The 23456-nt window shown below is 32.5% G+C and overlaps 1 protein-coding gene across 2 annotated transcripts in view; it reads left to right on the plus strand.

Annotated features, from left to right (window-relative positions):
* The window catches only part of LOC126893302 (monocarboxylate transporter 13), a 265737-nt gene extending 250885 nt beyond the window's left edge, over positions 1-14852 (plus strand). The window contains exon 3 of one of the 2 annotated variants that reach the window (XM_050663332.1): positions 3640-14852. In XM_050663332.1, the coding sequence (XP_050519289.1) occupies positions 3640-5183 (1544 nt within the window). In that variant the 3' untranslated portion in view covers positions 5184-14852. The other variant, XM_050663331.1, reaches the window with a different exon arrangement.
* Positions 14853-23456: the final 8604 nt, after the last annotated feature.

Here is a 23456-nt window from a genome sequence, read left to right on the forward strand (position 1 = left end):
TTTACTATTAATATCTGGTACCCTATTTTTGTGATTTTTCCTTTGTTTCACTGCTCTCTAGCCATTATTCTAATTTTGGCTTGTATTTCCCTTTCGTCTTTCGTTAGATCATCATTTACATATATTTTGTCCCTTAGCTTTTGCCTACATATCTAAACATATAATTCCAGTGACTATTACATTTAATTAAGCACTCATTAACGAATATTCTCATGTGCGGTCTATCTAATTTTACTTTCACGTTTAGGCAGGATCCATTTTTGTTTTGAAAAATGTCTGAGTTGGACAAAACGGGACACTTATAAGTTGGATAAAATGGGATACAATTTTTTATGTCCCGTTTTATTAGCTGGCCTATTAGTTTTTTAAATAGCCATAAAGCGTGTTCTCATACTACAGAAAAGAACAACATATTTTTATGTGACTTTTGTTCTGATATACGTACCTAGTCCTAAATAAAAGGTCTTATTTCCCATTTTGCAATACAACATAAAAAGGCCTATTTTTGAGTTTCTGACTACTGAAGATATTGTTTTTCAAAGGTAAATTTTGCTTTGCAGTTATATATCTACTTAAATATACTTTTTAGATAATTTTATGCAAAAAATTAAATATTGTGAACCTATCCCGTTTTATCCAACCGTGGTATGCTAAAACGGGATGTGCAGGACTTTAATAAATATTTTTTTACTATTTTCCAGTCATTAAAAATAGCTATATGTTTTTTGTGTGCTTCGATAAATGTTATACCTATAAAAAATAATATGATAATTTCTTTAACATTTTTTCCGTAATAAAAATAAACAAGAATGGTATCCCGTTTTGTCAAACTCTCCCCTACCTTATTCTTCTTAAAGCGAATTCAAAAAATAAGTTCATAGTAGAATTATGCGCCTACATGTAAACAGTGCTCTATTTAGAACTTTAATAAATAAAACTTTTGTTGCAGGTCCTGTTTCCAGTATACTATCTGTAAAATACTCGTACAGGACAGTGACGATATTAGGCGGGATAAGTGCAGCTGGTGGTATGATATTAAGCTTTTGGGCAAATTCTGTTTACTTTCTGTACGTTAGTTATGGAGTCCTTGTAGGGATAGGAGCAGGACTGTCATTCCCACCAACGGTTTATATAGTGTGTAGCTATTTTCTTAAATTAAGAGGAGTAGCAAATGGCATTTGCATATCTGGTTCCGCATTTGGATCTATTATCATTCCGCCATTACTTCGGGTGCTTCTAGTGACGTATGGATATAGAGGTGCTGTATTAATAATGGGAGGATTGACGCTTAACGTTTTTGTGGCATCTCTCTTTTACGATAAGGTAGAAGAACACATGAAGAAAGAAAAAATAGAACCTGCACAAGAAAAAGAAGACAGGCCCAAATTTAGTATTAGTCACGATGATAGTCTAACGTCTCTACATAACATTCCGCACAACGACTCATTCTTAGAGCACATAGAAAGCTCAACAGGCAATTTTAATCGTAGCGCTTCCAGTGTAGCTATGCAAAACTTGAAATCTTTGCAAAGGGAGCGAAAAATTAGTATGCCTCAGGGTCGCCAAGAAATATTAAAGGCAAAAGCTAGGGATAGTATTCATAGCAATTCTACGCTTCATGCTGTACCAGAGAAAGGAAATGGAAATCCAGCGATGGATATATATTCTCAAAGTCGTCTTCCTAGTAGTAGGCGCAGGTCAATCGCTCCACGAAGAAGTACTTCGACCAGTTCCTTTCAGTATGTTAGCACTCCATACCACGGTAGTACGCTAACTCTACAACCAGAAATATTTGCCAGTTCGTTCAGTTTGCGTTCTACGAAATCCAAGAATGCAGCTGTTGCAGAAGAAGAACAACCAAAGAGACCCAAATTGCTTGACTTATCATTGTTAAAAGATCCTATTTATTTAGTTATTCTTATTTCCAATGCCACCAATGCTATAAGTTATACCAATTTTATCATATTATTGCCTTCTTACGCTCAGACTTTAGGTTTCGATAAAGACCAAGGAGCAATGCTACTATCTATCGTATCTGCTCTTGACTTAGTTGGTAGAATAGGAGGATCAGCTCTATCAGACTTAACATCATTTCCCAAATGCTTTTATTTCGTAGGAGGACTCCTTATTTCCGGTATTTCCCTAGGAATAATGCCTTTATTTTTAAATTATTGGGCTATTGCAGCATTCTCAGCACTTTTTGGACTAGCTTCAGGTACATATGTAGGTATAACCGCAATTGTAATGGCAGACATGTTGGGAGAAGAACGACTGCAATCTACTTATGGCATGGGTCTATTTGTTAATGGTATTTTGCAATTAATTGGACCTCCTTTATGTGGTCTCTGGTATTCTCGTGTACAATCATATGTATCTCTTTTCATTTGTCTTGGAATCGCCCTTTCCATAGGAGCTAGTCTTTGGAGCATCGTTCCATGCATTAAACAAAAGAAAGAGGAAGGCAATGAAAAACCAGACGATTTGCCGTCATAAAGCAATAATTTTCAAGTTATTAAGTACCAATACTTTGACTATAGATTTAAACCAAATCGGTAAAATATAAACTTACAAGATGTGACATCAAAATTCTCTTCTATTCATAAATCTTTGTACAATAATACATATAGGTATATTTTATACAGTATGTCCCTGTAAGTTGGAACCATATGGAAAACTTTTTTATTATTAATTTTACGAGAAATAGTTATTCTTCATAAAAAGCTCCGCATAGTCAAAAACCTAGAATTCAACCTTCAGATATCAAATTTTATGAATATTATACAAGGTATGTCAAAAAATATGAATTTCGATCAACAATAAAGTAGCTCTATTTTTCACAATATTGAAAATTGTTATGAAAAGTTGTTTGGAATTAAGAACTCTATTATAATATGCAATTATGTACATTCTTCTAATTAAAAAAAAATGTTTGAAAATTTTTCTTATATTATGAATAACCAGCACTCAGTGATTTCAATTAAAATAATTATTTTATTACTACTTTTACGAAAAAAGGTATTCTTTATAAAATGTTCTGCATTGTCTAAAACCTAAAATATAACCAACCATCTTATATCGAATTTTTTCAATTTTATACGAGGTATGTCAAAACATGAATTTCGCTTAAGAGTAAAATACCTTTATTTTTCACAATATCGAAAATTGTGATTATGAAAAGTTGTTTAGAATTAAAAACTATGTTCCAATATGTAATTACATCCTTCTAATTGAAATATTCTGAACGATAAAACTACTTTACTCTAGATCGAAATTCATCTTTTTTGACATACCTCGTATAAAATTGATAAAATTTGATGTAGGATGGTTGTATTTTAGGTTTTATACCATGCAGAACTTTTTATGAAGAATCACTTTTTTTCGTAAAATTGATAATGAAAGAGTTATCATATGTTTTTTGTGTGCTTCGATAAATGTTATACCTATAAAAAATAATATGATAATTTCTTTAACATTTTTTCCGTAATAAAAATAAACAAGAATGGTATCCCGTTTTGTCAAACTCTCCCCTACCTTATTCTTCTTAAAGCGAATTCAAAAAATAAGTTCATAGTAGAATTATGCGCCTACATGTAAACAGTGCTCTATTTAGAACTTTAATAAATAAAACTTTTGTTGCAGGTCCTGTTTCCAGTATACTATCTGTAAAATACTCGTACAGGACAGTGACGATATTAGGCGGGATAAGTGCAGCTGGTGGTATGATATTAAGCTTTTGGGCAAATTCTGTTTACTTTCTGTACGTTAGTTATGGAGTCCTTGTAGGGATAGGAGCAGGACTGTCATTCCCACCAACGGTTTATATAGTGTGTAGCTATTTTCTTAAATTAAGAGGAGTAGCAAATGGCATTTGCATATCTGGTTCCGCATTTGGATCTATTATCATTCCGCCATTACTTCGGGTGCTTCTAGTGACGTATGGATATAGAGGTGCTGTATTAATAATGGGAGGATTGACGCTTAACGTTTTTGTGGCATCTCTCTTTTACGATAAGGTAGAAGAACACATGAAGAAAGAAAAAATAGAACCTGCACAAGAAAAAGAAGACAGGCCCAAATTTAGTATTAGTCACGATGATAGTCTAACGTCTCTACATAACATTCCGCACAACGACTCATTCTTAGAGCACATAGAAAGCTCAACAGGCAATTTTAATCGTAGCGCTTCCAGTGTAGCTATGCAAAACTTGAAATCTTTGCAAAGGGAGCGAAAAATTAGTATGCCTCAGGGTCGCCAAGAAATATTAAAGGCAAAAGCTAGGGATAGTATTCATAGCAATTCTACGCTTCATGCTGTACCAGAGAAAGGAAATGGAAATCCAGCGATGGATATATATTCTCAAAGTCGTCTTCCTAGTAGTAGGCGCAGGTCAATCGCTCCACGAAGAAGTACTTCGACCAGTTCCTTTCAGTATGTTAGCACTCCATACCACGGTAGTACGCTAACTCTACAACCAGAAATATTTGCCAGTTCGTTCAGTTTGCGTTCTACGAAATCCAAGAATGCAGCTGTTGCAGAAGAAGAACAACCAAAGAGACCCAAATTGCTTGACTTATCATTGTTAAAAGATCCTATTTATTTAGTTATTCTTATTTCCAATGCCACCAATGCTATAAGTTATACCAATTTTATCATATTATTGCCTTCTTACGCTCAGACTTTAGGTTTCGATAAAGACCAAGGAGCAATGCTACTATCTATCGTATCTGCTCTTGACTTAGTTGGTAGAATAGGAGGATCAGCTCTATCAGACTTAACATCATTTCCCAAATGCTTTTATTTCGTAGGAGGACTCCTTATTTCCGGTATTTCCCTAGGAATAATGCCTTTATTTTTAAATTATTGGGCTATTGCAGCATTCTCAGCACTTTTTGGACTAGCTTCAGGTACATATGTAGGTATAACCGCAATTGTAATGGCAGACATGTTGGGAGAAGAACGACTGCAATCTACTTATGGCATGGGTCTATTTGTTAATGGTATTTTGCAATTAATTGGACCTCCTTTATGTGGTCTCTGGTATTCTCGTGTACAATCATATGTATCTCTTTTCATTTGTCTTGGAATCGCCCTTTCCATAGGAGCTAGTCTTTGGAGCATCGTTCCATGCATTAAACAAAAGAAAGAGGAAGGCAATGAAAAACCAGACGATTTGCCGTCATAAAGCAATAATTTTCAAGTTATTAAGTACCAATACTTTGACTATAGATTTAAACCAAATCGGTAAAATATAAACTTACAAGATGTGACATCAAAATTCTCTTCTATTCATAAATCTTTGTACAATAATACATATAGGTATATTTTATACAGTATGTCCCTGTAAGTTGGAACCATATGGAAAACTTTTTTATTATTAATTTTACGAGAAATAGTTATTCTTCATAAAAAGCTCCGCATAGTCAAAAACCTAGAATTCAACCTTCAGATATCAAATTTTATGAATATTATACAAGGTATGTCAAAAAATATGAATTTCGATCAACAATAAAGTAGCTCTATTTTTCACAATATTGAAAATTGTTATGAAAAGTTGTTTGGAATTAAGAACTCTATTATAATATGCAATTATGTACATTCTTCTAATTAAAAAAAAATGTTTGAAAATTTTTCTTATATTATGAATAACCAGCACTCAGTGATTTCAATTAAAATAATTATTTTATTACTACTTTTACGAAAAAAGGTATTCTTTATAAAATGTTCTGCATTGTCTAAAACCTAAAATATAACCAACCATCTTATATCGAATTTTTTCAATTTTATACGAGGTATGTCAAAACATGAATTTCGCTTAAGAGTAAAATACCTTTATTTTTCACAATATCGAAAATTGTGATTATGAAAAGTTGTTTAGAATTAAAAACTATGTTCCAATATGTAATTACATCCTTCTAATTGAAATATTCTGAACGATAAAACTACTTTACTCTAGATCGAAATTCATCTTTTTTGACATACCTCGTATAAAATTGATAAAATTTGATGTAGGATGGTTGTATTTTAGGTTTTATACCATGCAGAACTTTTTATGAAGAATCACTTTTTTTCGTAAAATTGATAATGAAAGAGTTATCAGAATTAAAATACTTAACTGAAAATAATGTTGGTTATCCATAATTTTTCAAAAAAAAAATTCAATTAAAAGGATGTAATTGCATATTACAATATAGTTCTTAATTTCAAACAACTTTTCCTAATAGCAATTTTCAATATTTTGAAAAATAAAGCGACTTTAGTCTTGAGCGAAATTAATATTTTTTGACATACTTCGTATAATATTCAAAAAATTTGATATCTGATGGTTGAATCTCAGATTTTAGACCATGTAGAGCTTTTTATGAAGAATAACTTTTTTTCGTAAACTTAATAATAAAATGTTCCATATGGTTCCAACTTACAGGGATATACTGTATACATATATATATACTGCCGAGCATCAAACTAGAGTCACCCCGTAATTTGAATTCATTTTTAAAATGATTATTCTTTTGTAACTATTTTCAGTTGTAACGTTTTTTCATCAAAGTTTATTGACAGTAATGAAAATGAACAATTTTCCTTTGATTTCATAAATATTGAAAAGGGTCAATTTTAATTTGATGTGCTGTTTACTTTTAAGATCTTCAGTAGCGAGTATTCCTTCCTCTGGCAGTGATAACAGCTTACAAATGACGAGGCATGCTTTGGATCAGATTTTGGATCACATTGTGCAGAAGATTGTTCCATTCCTGAACCAATATGTAGCGAAGCTTTCATGTTTTCTGGGGGCCGACACATGACTGCGTAAACGTCTTTTCGTCTCATCCCAAACATGTTCCATGGGATTAATATCTGGACTGCGAGCAGGCCAAACTAATCGTGTGATTTGAACCTCATCAAGATACTCAGTAACAGTAACTATTCGAGCAGTGTGGGGACATACAATATCATGCATAAATGTTGCGTCGTCTTCAATAATAACCATAAACGATATAACATGCTTTTCTAAAACATATGCGTAGTCAATGTCCCATTCCCGATAAACTCCATCCTGTATTGCCCAGGCTAAGTGTTCTCGGGCAAAATTTCATCTGGCAATTCGGTATTCACGGGAAAGCGGCGGCGAAGTTATTTTAGTTTAAGAAGAAACACAAACAGCATGACGTCTCCTCCTAACTGTCCATTCACTTACGTTTATATTTCTCACTTCTTGCAGATGATTTCAAAGAGAAACTGCCATGACTGTTCGGTTTCTCAAAGCACTAGAAAGGACAAAGCTGTCATCTCTGTTGTAATTATGCCTCAACCTGAACCAGGTCTTCGAATAATGAGACCAGTCTCTTCATACCTTCATACTCGTTGCACACTTTAGAGGCTTACACCAACGTTTCCGTGGCCGTGGCCATGTTCTAACGCCGTCACAACAGAACCTATGCTCATATTGCAATACACTGACAGTGACAACACTACACAAACAATTTTACAATTGGTTAAAACCACAGAAACAAATACTATGCTAATAATGGTTTTTAGGAATTAGGGTAAGGGGCCTAATATCAAAGCCTTTATCTCCAATACTTATCAAAACAGCAACAGCAATAATTTTTTTCAAGCAATCCAAGAGTAAACTATGTTACAACCGAAAATAGATAAATAATAATAATAATAATTTCTAAAATAAATTCAATTTACGGGATTACCTTAATTATATGCTCGACAGTGATACATTTTTTCTCTTACATCTTTCAGGTTTGATATTTCGAGTTCATTTGTATCTTCCCTGTTTTATAGATATATTCATAACATCTAAGGCTCGATGCTGGTGGTTTGGCAGTACGTGAGTTGAATTTATTCACTGCACACTTGAGTTGGGCCGCGGTGTGCAAACTGCTTGCAAGTGACTTGCAAGCCGCGTGGACCGAGAGCACGCCTGTTACTGCTACGCCTCCACGTGCACGCGGCTTGAAAACAAGTCAGGCGGTTTGGCAGTTTGTGCTGAGCAGTCAGTGAGTACACGTTGACCGCGCCATGGATTTCAACGTAGATAGAGAGCTGTTTATTTCTGGCGTGTATTGACCCCGATAAGCCGCTCAAATGTGTGTTGACGAGTAACTTGGTTTGAAAACAAGCAGCGTGCACGCAAATGTGCGTCGATTCTCCAAGTTTCCCGTCAATTTACATTTCAGAGGTTTCTCGGCGTCAATATAAGCCAGAAATAAACAGCTCTGTATCTACGTTGAAATCGATCGTGCGATCAACGTGTACTGAACGATTGCCCAGCACAGTCTGCCAAACCGCCCGACTTGTTTTCAAGCGGCGTAGCAGAAACTGGCGTGCTCTTGGTCCACGCGGCCTGCAAGTCACTTGCAAGCAGCTTGTACGCCGCGGCTCGCTCGAGTACGCAGTGAATAAATTTAACTCATGTACTGCTGAACCGTTAGCGATCGCACGTAGCTTGCTCGCAGCATGCACGCAGCTTGAGAACACACAAGTGTGCATCGAGTCTCAGATGTTTGTCTCTCGTATGTGGGCACCGGTAAAATTTACATTACATCCATGTATAGAAATCGAAAAATTTGCACTTCCTTGTCTATAAAATGTTCTTTTTTATTTAAAGTTTGGTTTCCTTTCATTAAAAGTGGCTATCAACTTTGCTATTTTTAAAGAAACACCCTATTCTACATGCCAGACATCAAAAATTGATATTCTTTTAGTTAGGTTATCCACCCTAATCATCTAACTTCAAAATTTTTGTCAAAATCTTATCTTTGTTAAATGTTTTGAAAAAATATTGAAATACTCAACTAAAATCAATTTTTGATATCCTTATACAAAATATCATAAATATACGCTAAATCAACTTACAATAATATTAGTTTTAATAGAGGATCCGACATAAGGTCGATCGGCACCGATCTGCTTAATGGATAAAAATTATTGGATTATGTAATTTAGTATGTTAACAATTTATAAAAAACAAAGGGAGCCCGATCTAATTTTGTTCTGACTGTAATTAATTAATAATTAAAAAAATACTTTTTTTATAATTTAAAAAAAATTCTACCCTGGCAGGTATTATTTCATTTTTTGAAGTTATACTTCTTTAGACGCGATTGAGAGTACATTTTTATTATTCTGGGCGCATGCGCACACAGACAGTATGAAGTTCGTTGCTAACCTTTCAAGTTATGTATGTATCAGTGCAAATAATAAGGTATGAAAAGAATATATTAGTGTCTTCAGTAAATATATTATTTATTATAATTTTTGTGTCTTTGGATTTGTCTTCCTTGGGAGTAAGATAATAAGTATCTATTATAACATCTTTATACTTCACTTGATCTATTTGTCACCGTGATTTGTAATTATGTCCGAGATGTCACGTAAACAGAGCGATGATAGCTTCGTTCGTAGAGCATTCGACGACAGATCGAGAGGTCCCGGGTTCGAATCCGGACGATTCATATTCTTTTTCTTTAATTTTTGGTATTGTTTTAATAAAAATTTTTTGAAAGGGCTAGGTAAGCATTACAATGAGTGTAATATTTAAATAAAATACAAATAAACAGTTTAGTAGATTTCGTTGAAATTATATAATAGAAGTGTAACTTCTTACGTGCGTACAAAGTACACACACATTCTTTTTTTATCATTCTATTAAAAGGTCTTCTGTAGATTTTCTCTTAAGTTGATCGTTTTCGAGTTATAAACAATTTAAAAACTGAAAAAAGAATGAAAGATGACGATTTTCAAGGCTCAAAAGTATAAGTAAAAAATATTATTTTTGTAATCATCAAGTACCTAAATTTAAGTTTAAACCTTTTTCTATAAGGTGCTGGTAAGAATTTTTGACATGTTTTATTCTAAAATATATTTTTTCAATTGTTAATGTGGAAGATTCTCTATGGGATCGTGCTGCATTAACAACTAAATAACAATGTTTTAAATGAAATAAGTCCAAAATACTTATCAAAAACTGATAGAATCAGGTTTGAACTTGAATTAAAGTACTTCATAATTTCAAAAATGATATTTTTTACTTATGTGTTTGAGCCTTGAAATCGTCATCTTTTGTTCTTTTTTCAGTTTTAAATTGTTTATAACTCAAAAACGATCAACTTAAGAGAAGAATTACAAACAACCTTTTTTGTTTGGAATGATCCAAAAAATCTAAAATAATACCTGCCGTATCGAATTGTTGTTATTAATAAAAAAATCATTTTTTTAATTATATTAATTAATTATAGTCAGAACAAAATTAGAACTGACACCACTTGTTTTTATAATTGTTAACATACTAAATTATATATCCAATATTTTTTATCCATTAAACAGATGGGTGCCAATCGACCTTATATCATTTCTTAGACTATTTGTTTCATTAAACATATCAAAGTTGATCAGCTATAGCCTATAGCTATAGTATACGGAAGAACAAATTTCAGATTTAAAATCAGATTATTTTCAGAAATAAGTCTAATATCCAAATCTATCGTTATATATCTATCATTATACGTCATCGTGTAGAGTTGAACTAAAGTAATACGATTTCCTAAGTTTTACTGATATGAAGTCAGTTTTTATAACTTTTAAGTGCATTTCCAAGCCTTTCCTTCCTTTATAGCTATTTATTGCAGTTTGTCCTCAGTATTACTGTACATTTTGGTTTTTGTATTAACGATGTCTCATTATGTTTTTAAATTACTGTATTGTAAGAATGTTTCTATAAAATTTAGATCAAAATATGGCATATTATTGCCTCTTCTTATATGGTCATTAGACTGATTAACTATGTTTACCAGGCTGAGAATTTATGTACATTGAAAAAGTAAAAAAAGTTATTATTTATAGTTATTGACACGACATTTACAGAGATATGTCTTATTCTTGTTTGAGATTTTTAGCTTAAGTTTTAATTTTAATTGACTCTCTAATTTTAATTGCTTATTTTATAAATTATGTCAGAAATTATTATTTAATTAATGCATTTAAATTAATTTTCAGAACATTTCCAATTAAATAAAAGTAAGTTATATGGTACGTCTAGAAAATATGTAAAACAATAATTATTTATTTAATCCTATTTTTATGTAAAAAATACTTATCTTACTTGCTAATGCATTCATTTAAAATATTACAGTAGCCTCTTGTATCAACTGTGTAGCTGAGTTACACCACGTAGTAAAATCCCGCGTTCTTCTTCTTCCTCTTTTGGCCTCATAATCCTGGATGGGTCTTTGCCTGTCTGGCTAACTCTTTCCATTCAGACTTCTCTTGTGCTCTTCTTCTCCGTTGTCTTACATTCAGTCTAGTTTTTAGGTCGTCTTTCACGTTATGCAACCATTTCTTTCTGGGCCTTCCTTTTTTTGTCTTCCTGTCGGCTTCCATTGTAAGATTTTCGTTGTTATTTTTCTACCTTCTTATCTATAGGCATGTCCGAGAAATGGTAGTCGTTAACTTTTCGCAAACAGGGCCCCCGCTACCATATGTGCAAAGTGTGCAGTGCACACGGGCGCCGTCCTGTAGGGGCGCCAAAACCGACGGTCAAAAAGTGCAAAAATATTTACAAAAAAAAATAAAAGCGCAAAAATTAATTTTAAAATAAAAGTTGAGAAATTAAATAGTTCAGTTTTATTTTGTTTGGATCTTGGATGACATTTTTAGTCTTTCTATAAACATAAAATAAAAAATCCCGCTATAAAAATAACAAACACCCAACTGTAGATAAGAAATACCTAACTATGCGCTGATTTCGTGGAAAAATTCCAAACACATTGGTTGAGCAATAGTGTGTGGGCGATAATTCTATCTCATCGATAAGCGAACGATTCTGCGGCGCTTAAATGATGAATCGACAATATTTGAAAATCGCCTACCTATCAAATAACTAATTAGACCGGACTGTATCGTCGCCCCCTTTGCGAAATTATTCCGTTTCGATTTTTTTGCACAAACTAACTCAAAAAGAGGTCCTAATAACAAATTCACAGGGTGCCGTGGACGAAAAATTGTTTTTTTTTTAAACAAATTCACAAAATAATTTTTCATTTCGAACAAATTTTTTTAGTTGGGTCCTTCTGAGTAAAAAAGGTCTGTTGTCATTTTTCACTCAAATTGATTTTTGTCGAGTTATATGCAATTTAAAATTAAAAAAATGCGAAAATGACCATTTTCAAGGCTTAATAACTCAATTAAAAATTATTATTATGAAAGTCAAAAAGCGGCCAAGTCAAAGTTTAAAACCCCTCCTTCAACATTCTGAAGAAATTTTTGTCATTATTTTATTACAAAGCTGTTGTTTTTAATTATTAACAAATAGCGCTATAGTCCAGGCTGTATGGTTGCCCAAGTTAGCAAATTATTTCGATTAGATTTCTTTGCAAAAACTTACTCAAAAAAGGTCCTATAACAAATCCACAGGGTTCCAGGCGGTTTCTTGGTCGAAAAATTGTTTAAACAATTTATTTTAAACAAATTCACAAAAATAATTTTTTTACTTTGAACAATTTTTTTTTAGATAATTTGGGTCATTTTGAGCAAAAAAGGTATCTTGTGATTTTTCTCTAGAATTGATTGTTGTCGAGTTATATGGCCATTTTCGTATTTTTCAAATCTTAAATCGCGTATAACTCTACAACAATCCATTTTAGAGAAAAATGACAAGGGACCTTTTTTACTCAGAATGACCCAAGTTATCTAAAAAAAAATTGTTCGAAATAAATTTTTTTTGTGAATTTGTTTAAAAAAAATGTTGAAATTTTGGCACCCTGTGGATTGAAGCTAGGACAAATAATCCCGAAAAAAAATCCCCACAAACTATCCCTGGACAAAAAATCTCCAGACAAAAAAATCCCCGAACGAATAATCCCCGGACAAATAATCCCCGGACAAAAAATCCCGGACAAATAATCCCTACAAATATTTTTGGATAAAATATCCCCACAAAAAATCCCGGACAAACAAATTTTACGTGACAAAAAAGTGTGAGTTTTTTCAAAAATCGTGGGAGAGACTGATATGGGGAATGAGCTAAGGCTGTGGGAATCATGTTGTAATTATTGGATTAAATCTTTTGCTCACTCTGTTTTGAATAAGTATGTCCAGTACATTGCATATTCTTGATGATAACTGCTGGTGTTGATAACGATAATCTTGATTGTAATCCAAAAAACCTGTTCCTTTTTGTACATTTAGCGTCAAAAATATTTAGTCATCATCATCATCAATGTCGTTATAACTCTTGGAGAGTCTTTGCCGCGTTTATTATTGCCTTCCATGTTTGTCGGTCCTATGCCACTCTTTCCCATTGTCTCACTCCCATTTTCTCCAAATCTCCTCTGACTGCATCTTTCCACCTTTTTCTAGGCCGTCCTACAGACCTTCTCCCATCTGGCCTCTTCCCGAGTAGCTATGTCTGGTCTGATTTTTGGATAAATTTTTGGCATGACATATTCTAAGGCCAGATTAAACAACAATGCTGACAACGGATCTCCCTGTCTCAGTCCAGAATTTACGCAGAAACCGTTTGATATTATTCCCACTATTCTAACTTGTACAAAGGAGTTACTTAGATGCATTTGCGTTACAGCAGTTAGTTTCTTCTGTACGCCCAACTCGGCTATTTTGGTCGAGCTGGATGTACGTAAAAATTGTATTCCATGTAGTGTTGGACGATTAATGTAAAATTTGAAGATTTCGACATGGAATTGGAATTCGAAATTTAGTAAAATTTCGGAAAAACATTTAGAGAATTATCCGGCAACAAATAATTCGTGGGGATTTTTTGTCCGGGATTTTTTGTGGTGATATTTTGTCCAAAAAAAATTGTGGGGAATATTTGTCCGGGTTTTTTTGTGGGAATTTTTTGTCCGGGGATTATTTGTCCGGGGATTTTTTGTCCAGGGATAATTTGTGGGGATTTTTTGTCTGGGATTATTGGTCCGGGGATTATTTGTTCGGACCCCAAAAAAATAAATAAAAAAAAATTATCAAAATACCTATGCCCATGAAATGACAAGGGGCGCCAAAATCCTTTTTTGCACACAGGCGCCAGTAGTTCTTACGGGGGCCCTGTTCGCAAATATTACCATATCGTACCCTTTATTTAATTCATTAATTTCGTCGTTTCTTCTTATTTTCCATATGCTATTTTCCTCTTGCATCGGGCCATACACTTTTCTAAGTATCTTTCTTTTAAATGTCTTGAGTTAGGCTTCATCTTTTTTGTCATTACTAAGGTTTCACAACCATAGTTTACTACGCGTCTAATCAATATTCTGTAGATAGTCATTTTTGTTCTTTTGTCTAATAATTTCTTCTTCTTCTTCTTCTCCTTTTATATAGGCAATACTGCCTGTTTTTCTTCAACGGTGCCTTTCATTCTGCCTCTAAGTTGTCATTCTATCTTTTCCTTGGGCGTCCTATACTTCTCCTGCCTAACGGTGACTTGTCCCTGGCTATTCTTACTATCCTTGATTAAGACATCTTGCTTTTTGCTCATTCCACTCTTCTTTTCTGTTCTTTACCCAGGTATTATATTGTCTACCCCACATATGCGTCTGATTTCCCCACTTCTTACCCTATCTTGTAGTCCTTTTCCAGCAATCCTTCTTATGATCTTCATTTCGTTGGTCTCCAGATGTCTTCGTGTTTTGCTTGTATCTGGTCTTGTTTCGGCCATGTAAATCATAATTGGCCCAATAACTGACTTATATATTCGGGCCTTTGTTTCCAATCTTAGGTGTTTGTTTTTTCAAATTGTGTCGTTTAGGCATCCGGCCGTTCTACTGGATTTAATTATTTGGTCTTTTACCTCTTCTTCGATATTGTTGTCGGCTTATAGATTAATTCCCAGGTATTTGAAAGTCATTACTTGTTGTATAATTTGATTGTCTAACTCCAATTTGCATCTTATTGGTTCTTTGGCAATTACTAAGCTTTTTGTTTTTTGGGCTGATATTTTCATATTCATTTCTTTTGCGTTAATGTTGAACTCGTACAGTAATCTTTGTAGGTCGTCTTCGCACTCTGCTACTAACACGGTGTCATCAGCGTAACAGACTATTTTTATCTCTCTATCGCCCATATTGTACCCTCTTTATGTTAAACATTATGTTTACAGTAGAGGGCTTAGTGAATCTCCTTGCCTGATACCTGTGTTTGTTTCTATGGGTTCTGTTATTATTCCATTGACTTTCATTTCTATTTTATTTCTTACATATATGTTTTCTATCAGTTTTATGATATCCAGTGGTAAATTTTTGTCAGATAGTAGGTGTATCACATATTTTAATTGGATTTTATCAAACGCTTTCTCTAGGTCTATGAAACTGAAAAAGGTTGGTTTGTTATATTCTAATGATTTCTCCGCTATTTGTCTTATCACAAAAGCTGCATTGTTACATGATCTTCCACTTCTAAATTCTTGTTGTTCATCCGATATATTATTATGCACGCCATTATTTTCTCCATCAGTATTTTTGTTGTGAGTTTCAGTATAGTGCTCAGTAAATCACCTTTCTTAAATAACGCTATCATTTGAGTGGTTCTCCATTCTTCTGGAATTCTTCCCGTATTTATTATTTTACTTATAAGGATATTCAGTTCTTTGTGAAGTCTATCTCCTCCGTATTTTAAAAGGTCATTAGCTATTCCATTTTTTCCAGGAGCTTTTCGATTTTTCAGCTTTTTTAAGGCGTTCTTTATATCTTCCTCTTTAATTTCTATTTGCTCATCCGATTCTAATCCTGGTGTTTCCAGTTCTTCGTGATTAGTTGTTTGATAGAGGCTTTTTAGGTAAGTTGTCCATGTATTTGTATCAATATGTTTTACTTCTATAAATTTCTTCATCTCTGCTCTTTGACCTCTTATAATTTTCCAGATTTCCTTTTGCATTCCGCATAAAAGTCGTGCTCAATCTCTTTTGAAAATGCTTCCCAATGTTCTGTTTTCTTCCTTCTTACTATTGAGTTTAATTCATTTCGTACTCTTTTATATTCTTCATATATATTTGTCTCGTTCTTTTGGACTAATAATTTCAATGTGATCAATCTTTTATTAGCATAGTATGTACGATTTCCACTGGAAATACGTGCAATAATTTCGCTACTTACGGAATTCTTTTGATTGATTTATGTGCCCAGATATATGAAGGCATCCACACGTTCGATGGTATAGTTGTGTATTGCGATAATATTTTCATTGTCAGATGTTCTGTTAAATTGTTTTCATTGTACTTCGTTTGTGTTTCGTTTATTTTAAGCCCCCTTGTTCGTGCTTCAGGATCAATTTCCTTGAACGCTTTCATTAGTCGTTGCATGGTCCTACTAATGATAGCTATATCGTCTGCATATGCAGTGGCTTGTACTGTTTTGGTATTTATATGGCCGGCTACACTGGTTTTTCTGTTGACTGCCTCAAGAACTGAATTGAACAGTATACTTCATAGTGCATCTCCCTGTCTCACTCCCACATTGATGTAAACTAGGGGAGGCAGTTCTCCATCTAAGCTAACTGCGTCTTTTGAACCCTGCAACGTCATTTTTATGGGGCTGATATATTTGTTAGGTATACAGGGTGTTTCATTAAGAATTGTCCATATCGTAATTGGAGAAACCTTAGCACAAAATACGAGCATTTAACCCAAAACACTTAAATCAAATATTCTTCCTTACCGAGATACAGAGTGTTTTATTACAAATGTTCTAAAATGATTTTAGCCCATTGTTAAAGCACCTTTTAATATTTTTTGTTAAAACTTGACACACAGTTTACACATGTTAGTATACTTTAACTAGTGTTAAAAGATAGTTTTCCGCTGTTACCAGAGGCGTGCTGTAGGGATATATACTTCATTTTTGCCCCTTTTCTCTCCTTACAATCTACGCCACTGACGTAATAATCATTTCAGCATGTTTTTTTTTATTATTCGTTACTGTTTACGTAAATATCATTTATTTGTCTCAATGCGATAGAAGTAGTTTTCAAGTTATTTACGTTTTAATGTAATGGATTCAATAAGATTACAGTCGGAAAAATGAAAGAATACCAATCAACGATCACATCAATCACTTATTTGCTGTCTTTTTCTATAAATAACAAACGTTTGTTATAGAAAAACACACAAAATACAAAATAAGTGATTGATGTGATCGTTCACGGGTATTCATTCATTTTTCCGACTGTATGTATTTTAAACACATAATCTTATTGAATGTAATTTAAAATACATAGTCTTATGCAACCCATTACTTTAAACGCAAATAACTTGAAAACTACTTACTTTATCGCAATGGGACAAAAACATGCTATGTATGTAAAAAGTAACAAGGAATCAAGGACACATGCAGAAATGATTATTACGACAGTGGCGTAGACTGTGAGGGGGAAAAGGGAGCCAAAATGAAGTATATATCCCTACGTGCCTCTGGTAACAGCAAAAAACTATCTTTTAAGACTAGTTAAAGTATCCTAACATCTTTAAACTGTGTGTCAAGTTTGAACAACAAATATTAAAAGGTGCTTTAACAATGGGCTAAAATCATTTTAGAATATTTGTAATAAAATACTCTGTATCTCGGTAAGGAGTAATATTTTATTAAAGTGTTTTAGGTTACATCTTCGTATTTTCTGCTAAGGTTTCTCCAGTTACTATATGGACAATTCTTAATGAAACACCCTGTATACAGGGTGAGTCATAACTATAGGGACATAGACTAAGGGCAGGTTATTTGGACCAAAATATGGCTATTGGGCCAAATATGCCTTAATAAAATGTTGCTGAGAAAAAAGATACAGGGTGTTAAAGTTAATTTTTGTTTTTCGTTTTTTGCTAATAGTTTCCCTGTATATTTATAAATTGCTATCAAAATTGGCAGAGAGGCATAATCTTAGACAAGAAATAGTATTTTATCTACAATTTTACGTTTTGTCATAGAGGGCGCCACGTGGATCATTCCTGATGATCAAATTGAGTCTAAACTTTTTCTGATGAAACTTTTTAGTAATTTTTATTAGAAAATATGACGTAAACATCATTTTTACGTAAAATTGGTACTCTTGTTTAAACATGATAATTTCAACCGTTTTCGATAAAAACGCAATTGAAGATTTCAGGAACTCAGAAGGGGATATCAAATACCAAACTAATAAACAAAGTTGCAACTGAAATGATTGTGACGAGGCATTTCAATCAAAAAAGTAATGATTACTTTTAAAAAATGCAACACTACACTACACTGTCACATCAAAAATAATTTACTCTGAACAAATGACATTTACCAACAACAATTATCTGACAGTCCAAAGCATACTTTTCATAAATGAAATAATAGTTGAAATCCTTTTTTAAGACTCTAAGAAGTTCGACTGCGTTTTTATCGAAAACGGTTGAAATTATCATTTTTAAACAAGAGTACCAATTTTACGTAAAAATGATGTTTACGTCATATTTTCTAATAAAAATTACTAAAAAGTTTCATCAGAAAAAGTTTAGACTCAATTTGATCATCAGGAATGATCCACGTGGCGCCCTCTATGACAAAACGTAAAATTGTAGATAAAATACTATTTCTTGTCTAAGATTATGCCTCTGTGCCAATTTTGATAGCAATTTATAAATATACAGGGAAACTATTAGCAAAACACGAAAAACAAAAATTAACTTTAACACCCTGTATCTTTTTTCTCAGCAACATTTTATTAAGGCATATTTGACCCAATAGCCATATTTTGGTCCAAATAACCTGTCCTTAGTCTATGTCCCTATAGTTATGACTCACCCTGTATAGATTACAAAAATGTCTTCCAGTATTTTGTTTCTTTTCAAACTATCAAATGCCTGTTTAAAGTCTCTATACATAGATATTATAGTTCTATGTCGAATTTATCAGTTTTTTCTTGAATCGTTCTTAGTATGAATATATTGTCTGTAGTGGCTCTATTTGGTCTGAATCCATTTTGATATGACCAATTAGTTCTCGAAGTGTTCTAATAATCTATTATAGATAATACCAGAAAAAATTGTGGATGCTACATAATTTAACAATGGAATTTTGTTTATGGCCAACTACCCATTCCTCCGACAGTTACCCCTTGGTCCATAATAATCTTATTAATGAATTCTGCCCCATGTCTTCCATGGTCCTCCACGTTTTAATAATTCTATCCCTCGTGCTTTATTGTTTTTTAGTTTCTTTATTAATTGAACCACTTCTTCATAACTCGGATTTTTAATGTGCTGTTCCGCCGTATAATATAATATTACCTTGGTTTGTGAATTTTTATTTTTTGCGTTTAGATTTTCTTCTTTCGTGTTCTTTGCATCTCATTATAATTTTTTGCTTCTGTTAGTAGGTAGTCCTCCATCCTTGTCTTTACATATCGCCAATTTTAGTTTAAATGACTGTGTGCTTTCTTGTATTATTTTATAGAATTATCTGCTTTCGTGTCTATTGTTATGCTCTAGGATTTCTTGTACTTGTTTTTTATAAGACTCTCCTTTTTCTGCATATTCTACACAATTGTCTACTATCTTTTCGTTAGGCATAAATTTCCCTCCTATTCTTGTGTTCCTTTGAAGTTGGTTAAGTCTAGCCTGTATTTTTCCTCTACCACTTTCATATAGGTAACTGTTCAATATTTTTTAACATATCTTTCATACTTACAAGATTTTCTGGTGCCTTTTAACTGAAATAAAAGTAGGCCACTGTCAATTAAAGATAAATATTTTAACATGTACATCTAAAATTAAATCAAATTGGAACAAAAGAGAAAAATTTTACATTAGTTGTAGGGGTACTATATTTTTACTTGCTAATTAAACAATCTAAGTTATGTTATAGTATTTTGCTATTATATTTATTAAACTGTATATTTATATATTATTATAGAATATTTCAAAAATAATCAAGGATAAAGTTTTAGAGTACCTAAGCACTTAAAAATTGTTCTAACTGTTAAACCAATATGCCAATATTTTTATCTCCAGAGTTCAAATTGTTAAGTATTTTTATTTAAGAAATTTTATTTAATCGTTAACTAGCAAATTTATTTAGTAATTATATGATATTAAAAATAGTTCACATTATACATCTTAAGACAAGTCAGCTCCTATTATTTCCAACTCCCGTTTGTTTATAGTGCCTACACTTGGTTAAATCTTTATTGACGATAAACCACAAATTGTAAAATAAAATCTTTATTACTTATATCATTCATATTCATACTCATATCATTGAAGCAGTTCTTAAAATATTTCGTTCGAAACAAATAATTACATATTTTGATTTATTCATTATTGTGTACACACAGCCAAACTTACATGGAATCATCTGAGATTTCTTATTATTTGAAGCAAAAAAAAACAACATACGAATTCAAACAACATTTATGTTTAAGTAATTTGATCACCAATGCGTAAAAATTAAAGCAAACAATAAAGTCTTAAAATAACAAATCAAAACTATTTGTTTTTTTAATCAATAGCATAAAAAATTCAATGTACATAAACCGAGAATAATGTTTAAATTGCTTTTATTTATGTGTTTTATGTGTTTTTGTAGTAGTCATTGTTACCACCCCTAACCCCCATGCAAGCTTCAATTTGTGTGGGCACGCTCCTAATCAAATTTTCAATATTTTTTTGTGGTAGGTTGTACCATTCTTCAAGAGCAGCTTGTACTAGCCAAGGTCGGGTGAGCAAGCAGGCCACTCTCTAGAACAGTGATATCTTCTGCTTTTAAGGAAGTCTGTGGTCACTCTGCTGGTATATGGAGGTGCATTATCGTTATCGTGCATGAAGATGATATTTTCTTTCGTTGCACCTCTTCAGAACCTATTCTTAAAACATATTGTTCCACTTCTTTAAAATCAATTTTATTCAAACCAACAATAATACAATACTTAAACTCAATGACTACACCAGGGAAATAAGGCAAAAATATACCATGTTCGGGACACTTGAGCAGTCAGGTTGCAAATGGGTTTTTTGGGTACTACATACCTAATACATTATAAATACAAAAATGCCCGTCACAGTTTGGACGAGGAATTTAGTTATTAACAAATAAGGGTCAAAAATGAGAGAGTTTTCGTTTAAATCGCTACAGGTAAAAATAGGGTAATTAAATGTCTTATTTATAATATTTTTCTTTTAGTAGATGAGCCAAGGTTTAAAATAGCGTTTTTGAATTTTTGTCCGATTATTTGTTGCTTCGCATATTGCAAAATAAAACTAAAATTTCGAAAATAAAAAATTTGCTATAACTTTTGCGAACATGAATTTAGGACTTTCATATTGCATGAAAAGTTGAGTCAAACAGTCCATACAATGCACAAAAAATTTTAAGACGATGCGTCAATTAGTTTAAATTTTATTCAATTTGTTTATCCCAAAGAGCTTTTTTTCGCAATGTTATTGTTCAGAAAATAATAATGATACAGCAATTCTGTGAAAACAACATGAAAGAAGAATAGTCATGTTTTCAAAGCATTTAAAAAAATCATTAAAAAGTTATTTTTATCACTCAGAAAACATTTTACTAAAATAGAGTAATCTTTGGCTTATAAACAATTTGAATAACTTTGTTGATATTGACTGTAGGCTAAAACTACAATAGAATTTGAAAAAATGGTATTTTTATACGAATTTTCAAAGAAAAACTTTTCGCCTAGGTTAATTACGGTCAAAGTTAGCCACTTTTTTTATTTAATTGACGGCTACTTTGTTTATAACAATTAAGCAACCTAACTAGAGCCATTTTGAAGTTGAAGATATATAGGTTATGTGTAAAAATTTGAGTAAACTTTGAACCTCAATAAAGTGGTTAATAAAGCTTTAAAAATTGCGTCCGAACGGAATTAATTCGTGGTCGGTGGAGGGGAATTACTAAAATTGGTGCACTCAAAAAATGAAACTGATTTTGCAAACATATGCTGCGATTAATATCGCTGGAACTTGTTGATAGATATTGATCATAATTTTTTTAATTTGTATGTACTCGTAGTCTTATAGAGTACGTTATGTATACACAACCCCACCTAACATTACAAAATGTTAGGGGGAACTCCCCTTATCACTCAAGGATATGAAAAATAGATTACGACCGATTCTAAGACCTACCGAATATACATATATAATTTCATAAAAATCGGTCAAGCGGTTTCGGAGGAGTATGGAAACTAACACTGTGACAGGAGAATTTTATAGATGTAAATATATAGATGGCTATTAACAAATAGGGGTTGGTGATAGAAGAGTGAAAATTAAGAGTTGTATGTATTTTTTAATTCTACATCATATAAAATTAAGGTAGATAATTTTGTCCAAAAAAATAAAAAAAATGTCAGGGGGGCAACCCCCCTTATAACTTATGGGTATAAAAAATAGATTAAAACCTCTTCAACGTCCTACATGGTAAACGTGTAAATCTGAATGTGTAGTCAATATTAACAAAGTTATTCAAATTGTTTAGAAGCCAAAAATGACTCTATTTTACTAAACTTTTTTCGGAGTGATAAAAACGACTTTTTAATTATTTTTTTCAATACTTTAAAAATATAACTATTATTCTTGCATGTGGTTTCCACAGAATTGCTATGCCATTATTAGTTTCTGAACAATAACATTGCGAAAAAAAAAGCTTTTTGCGATAAACAAATTGAATAAAATTTAAACTAATTGACGAATCGTCTTAAAAATTTTTGTGCATTATATGGAATATTTGACTCAACTTTTCGTGCAGTATGAAAGTCTTAAGGCCATTTTCGCAAAAGTTATAGCACATTTTTTATTTTTGAAATTTTAATCTTATTTTGCACTTTCCGAAACAAAAAAGGATCAGACCAAAATTCAAAAAGTGCCATTTTAAACCTTGGCTCATCTACAAAAAGAAGAATATTATAAATAAGATATTTAATTACCCTATTTTCACCTGTAGCGATTTAAACGAAAAAACTGCCATTTTTTACCCTTATTTGTTAATAACTAAGTTTCTCGTCCGAACTGTGACGGGCATTTTTGTATTTATAATGTATTAGGTATATAGTACCCAAAAAATTCATTTGCAACCTGGCTGCTCAAGTGTCCCGACAAAAACCTTATTTCTCTGGACTAAACATCTAACTTCAAAAGTTAGAATACAACTGTTCTTGAAAATGTCAACTCCACATGTTTTTATTCATTTCCTGACGTTCTAGACGTCACTACACATTTCTGGATTATTCCATGACAACTCGAATATTCTCGTACTTGACTACTTCTTATTTTTCGTCAAGGGACTTTTCTATATGGGATCAATATTACATAACTGTGTTAACAATGATCAACATACCTCCGAGCTGTTAAAGTGGGTAGGATGAATATTAAAGGAGTCTTTTTTAATATTAAAGAAGCAGATCTGAGAGTTTTCGTTTTTGCTTGTCTTCCTCGCCCTCTAAGTACCCGAATTCATTGGTT

The sequence above is a fragment of the Diabrotica virgifera genome, chromosome 10, assembly GCF_917563875.1.
Source record: "Diabrotica virgifera virgifera chromosome 10, PGI_DIABVI_V3a".
In the NCBI taxonomy this organism is placed as follows: domain Eukaryota; kingdom Metazoa; phylum Arthropoda; class Insecta; order Coleoptera; family Chrysomelidae; genus Diabrotica; species Diabrotica virgifera.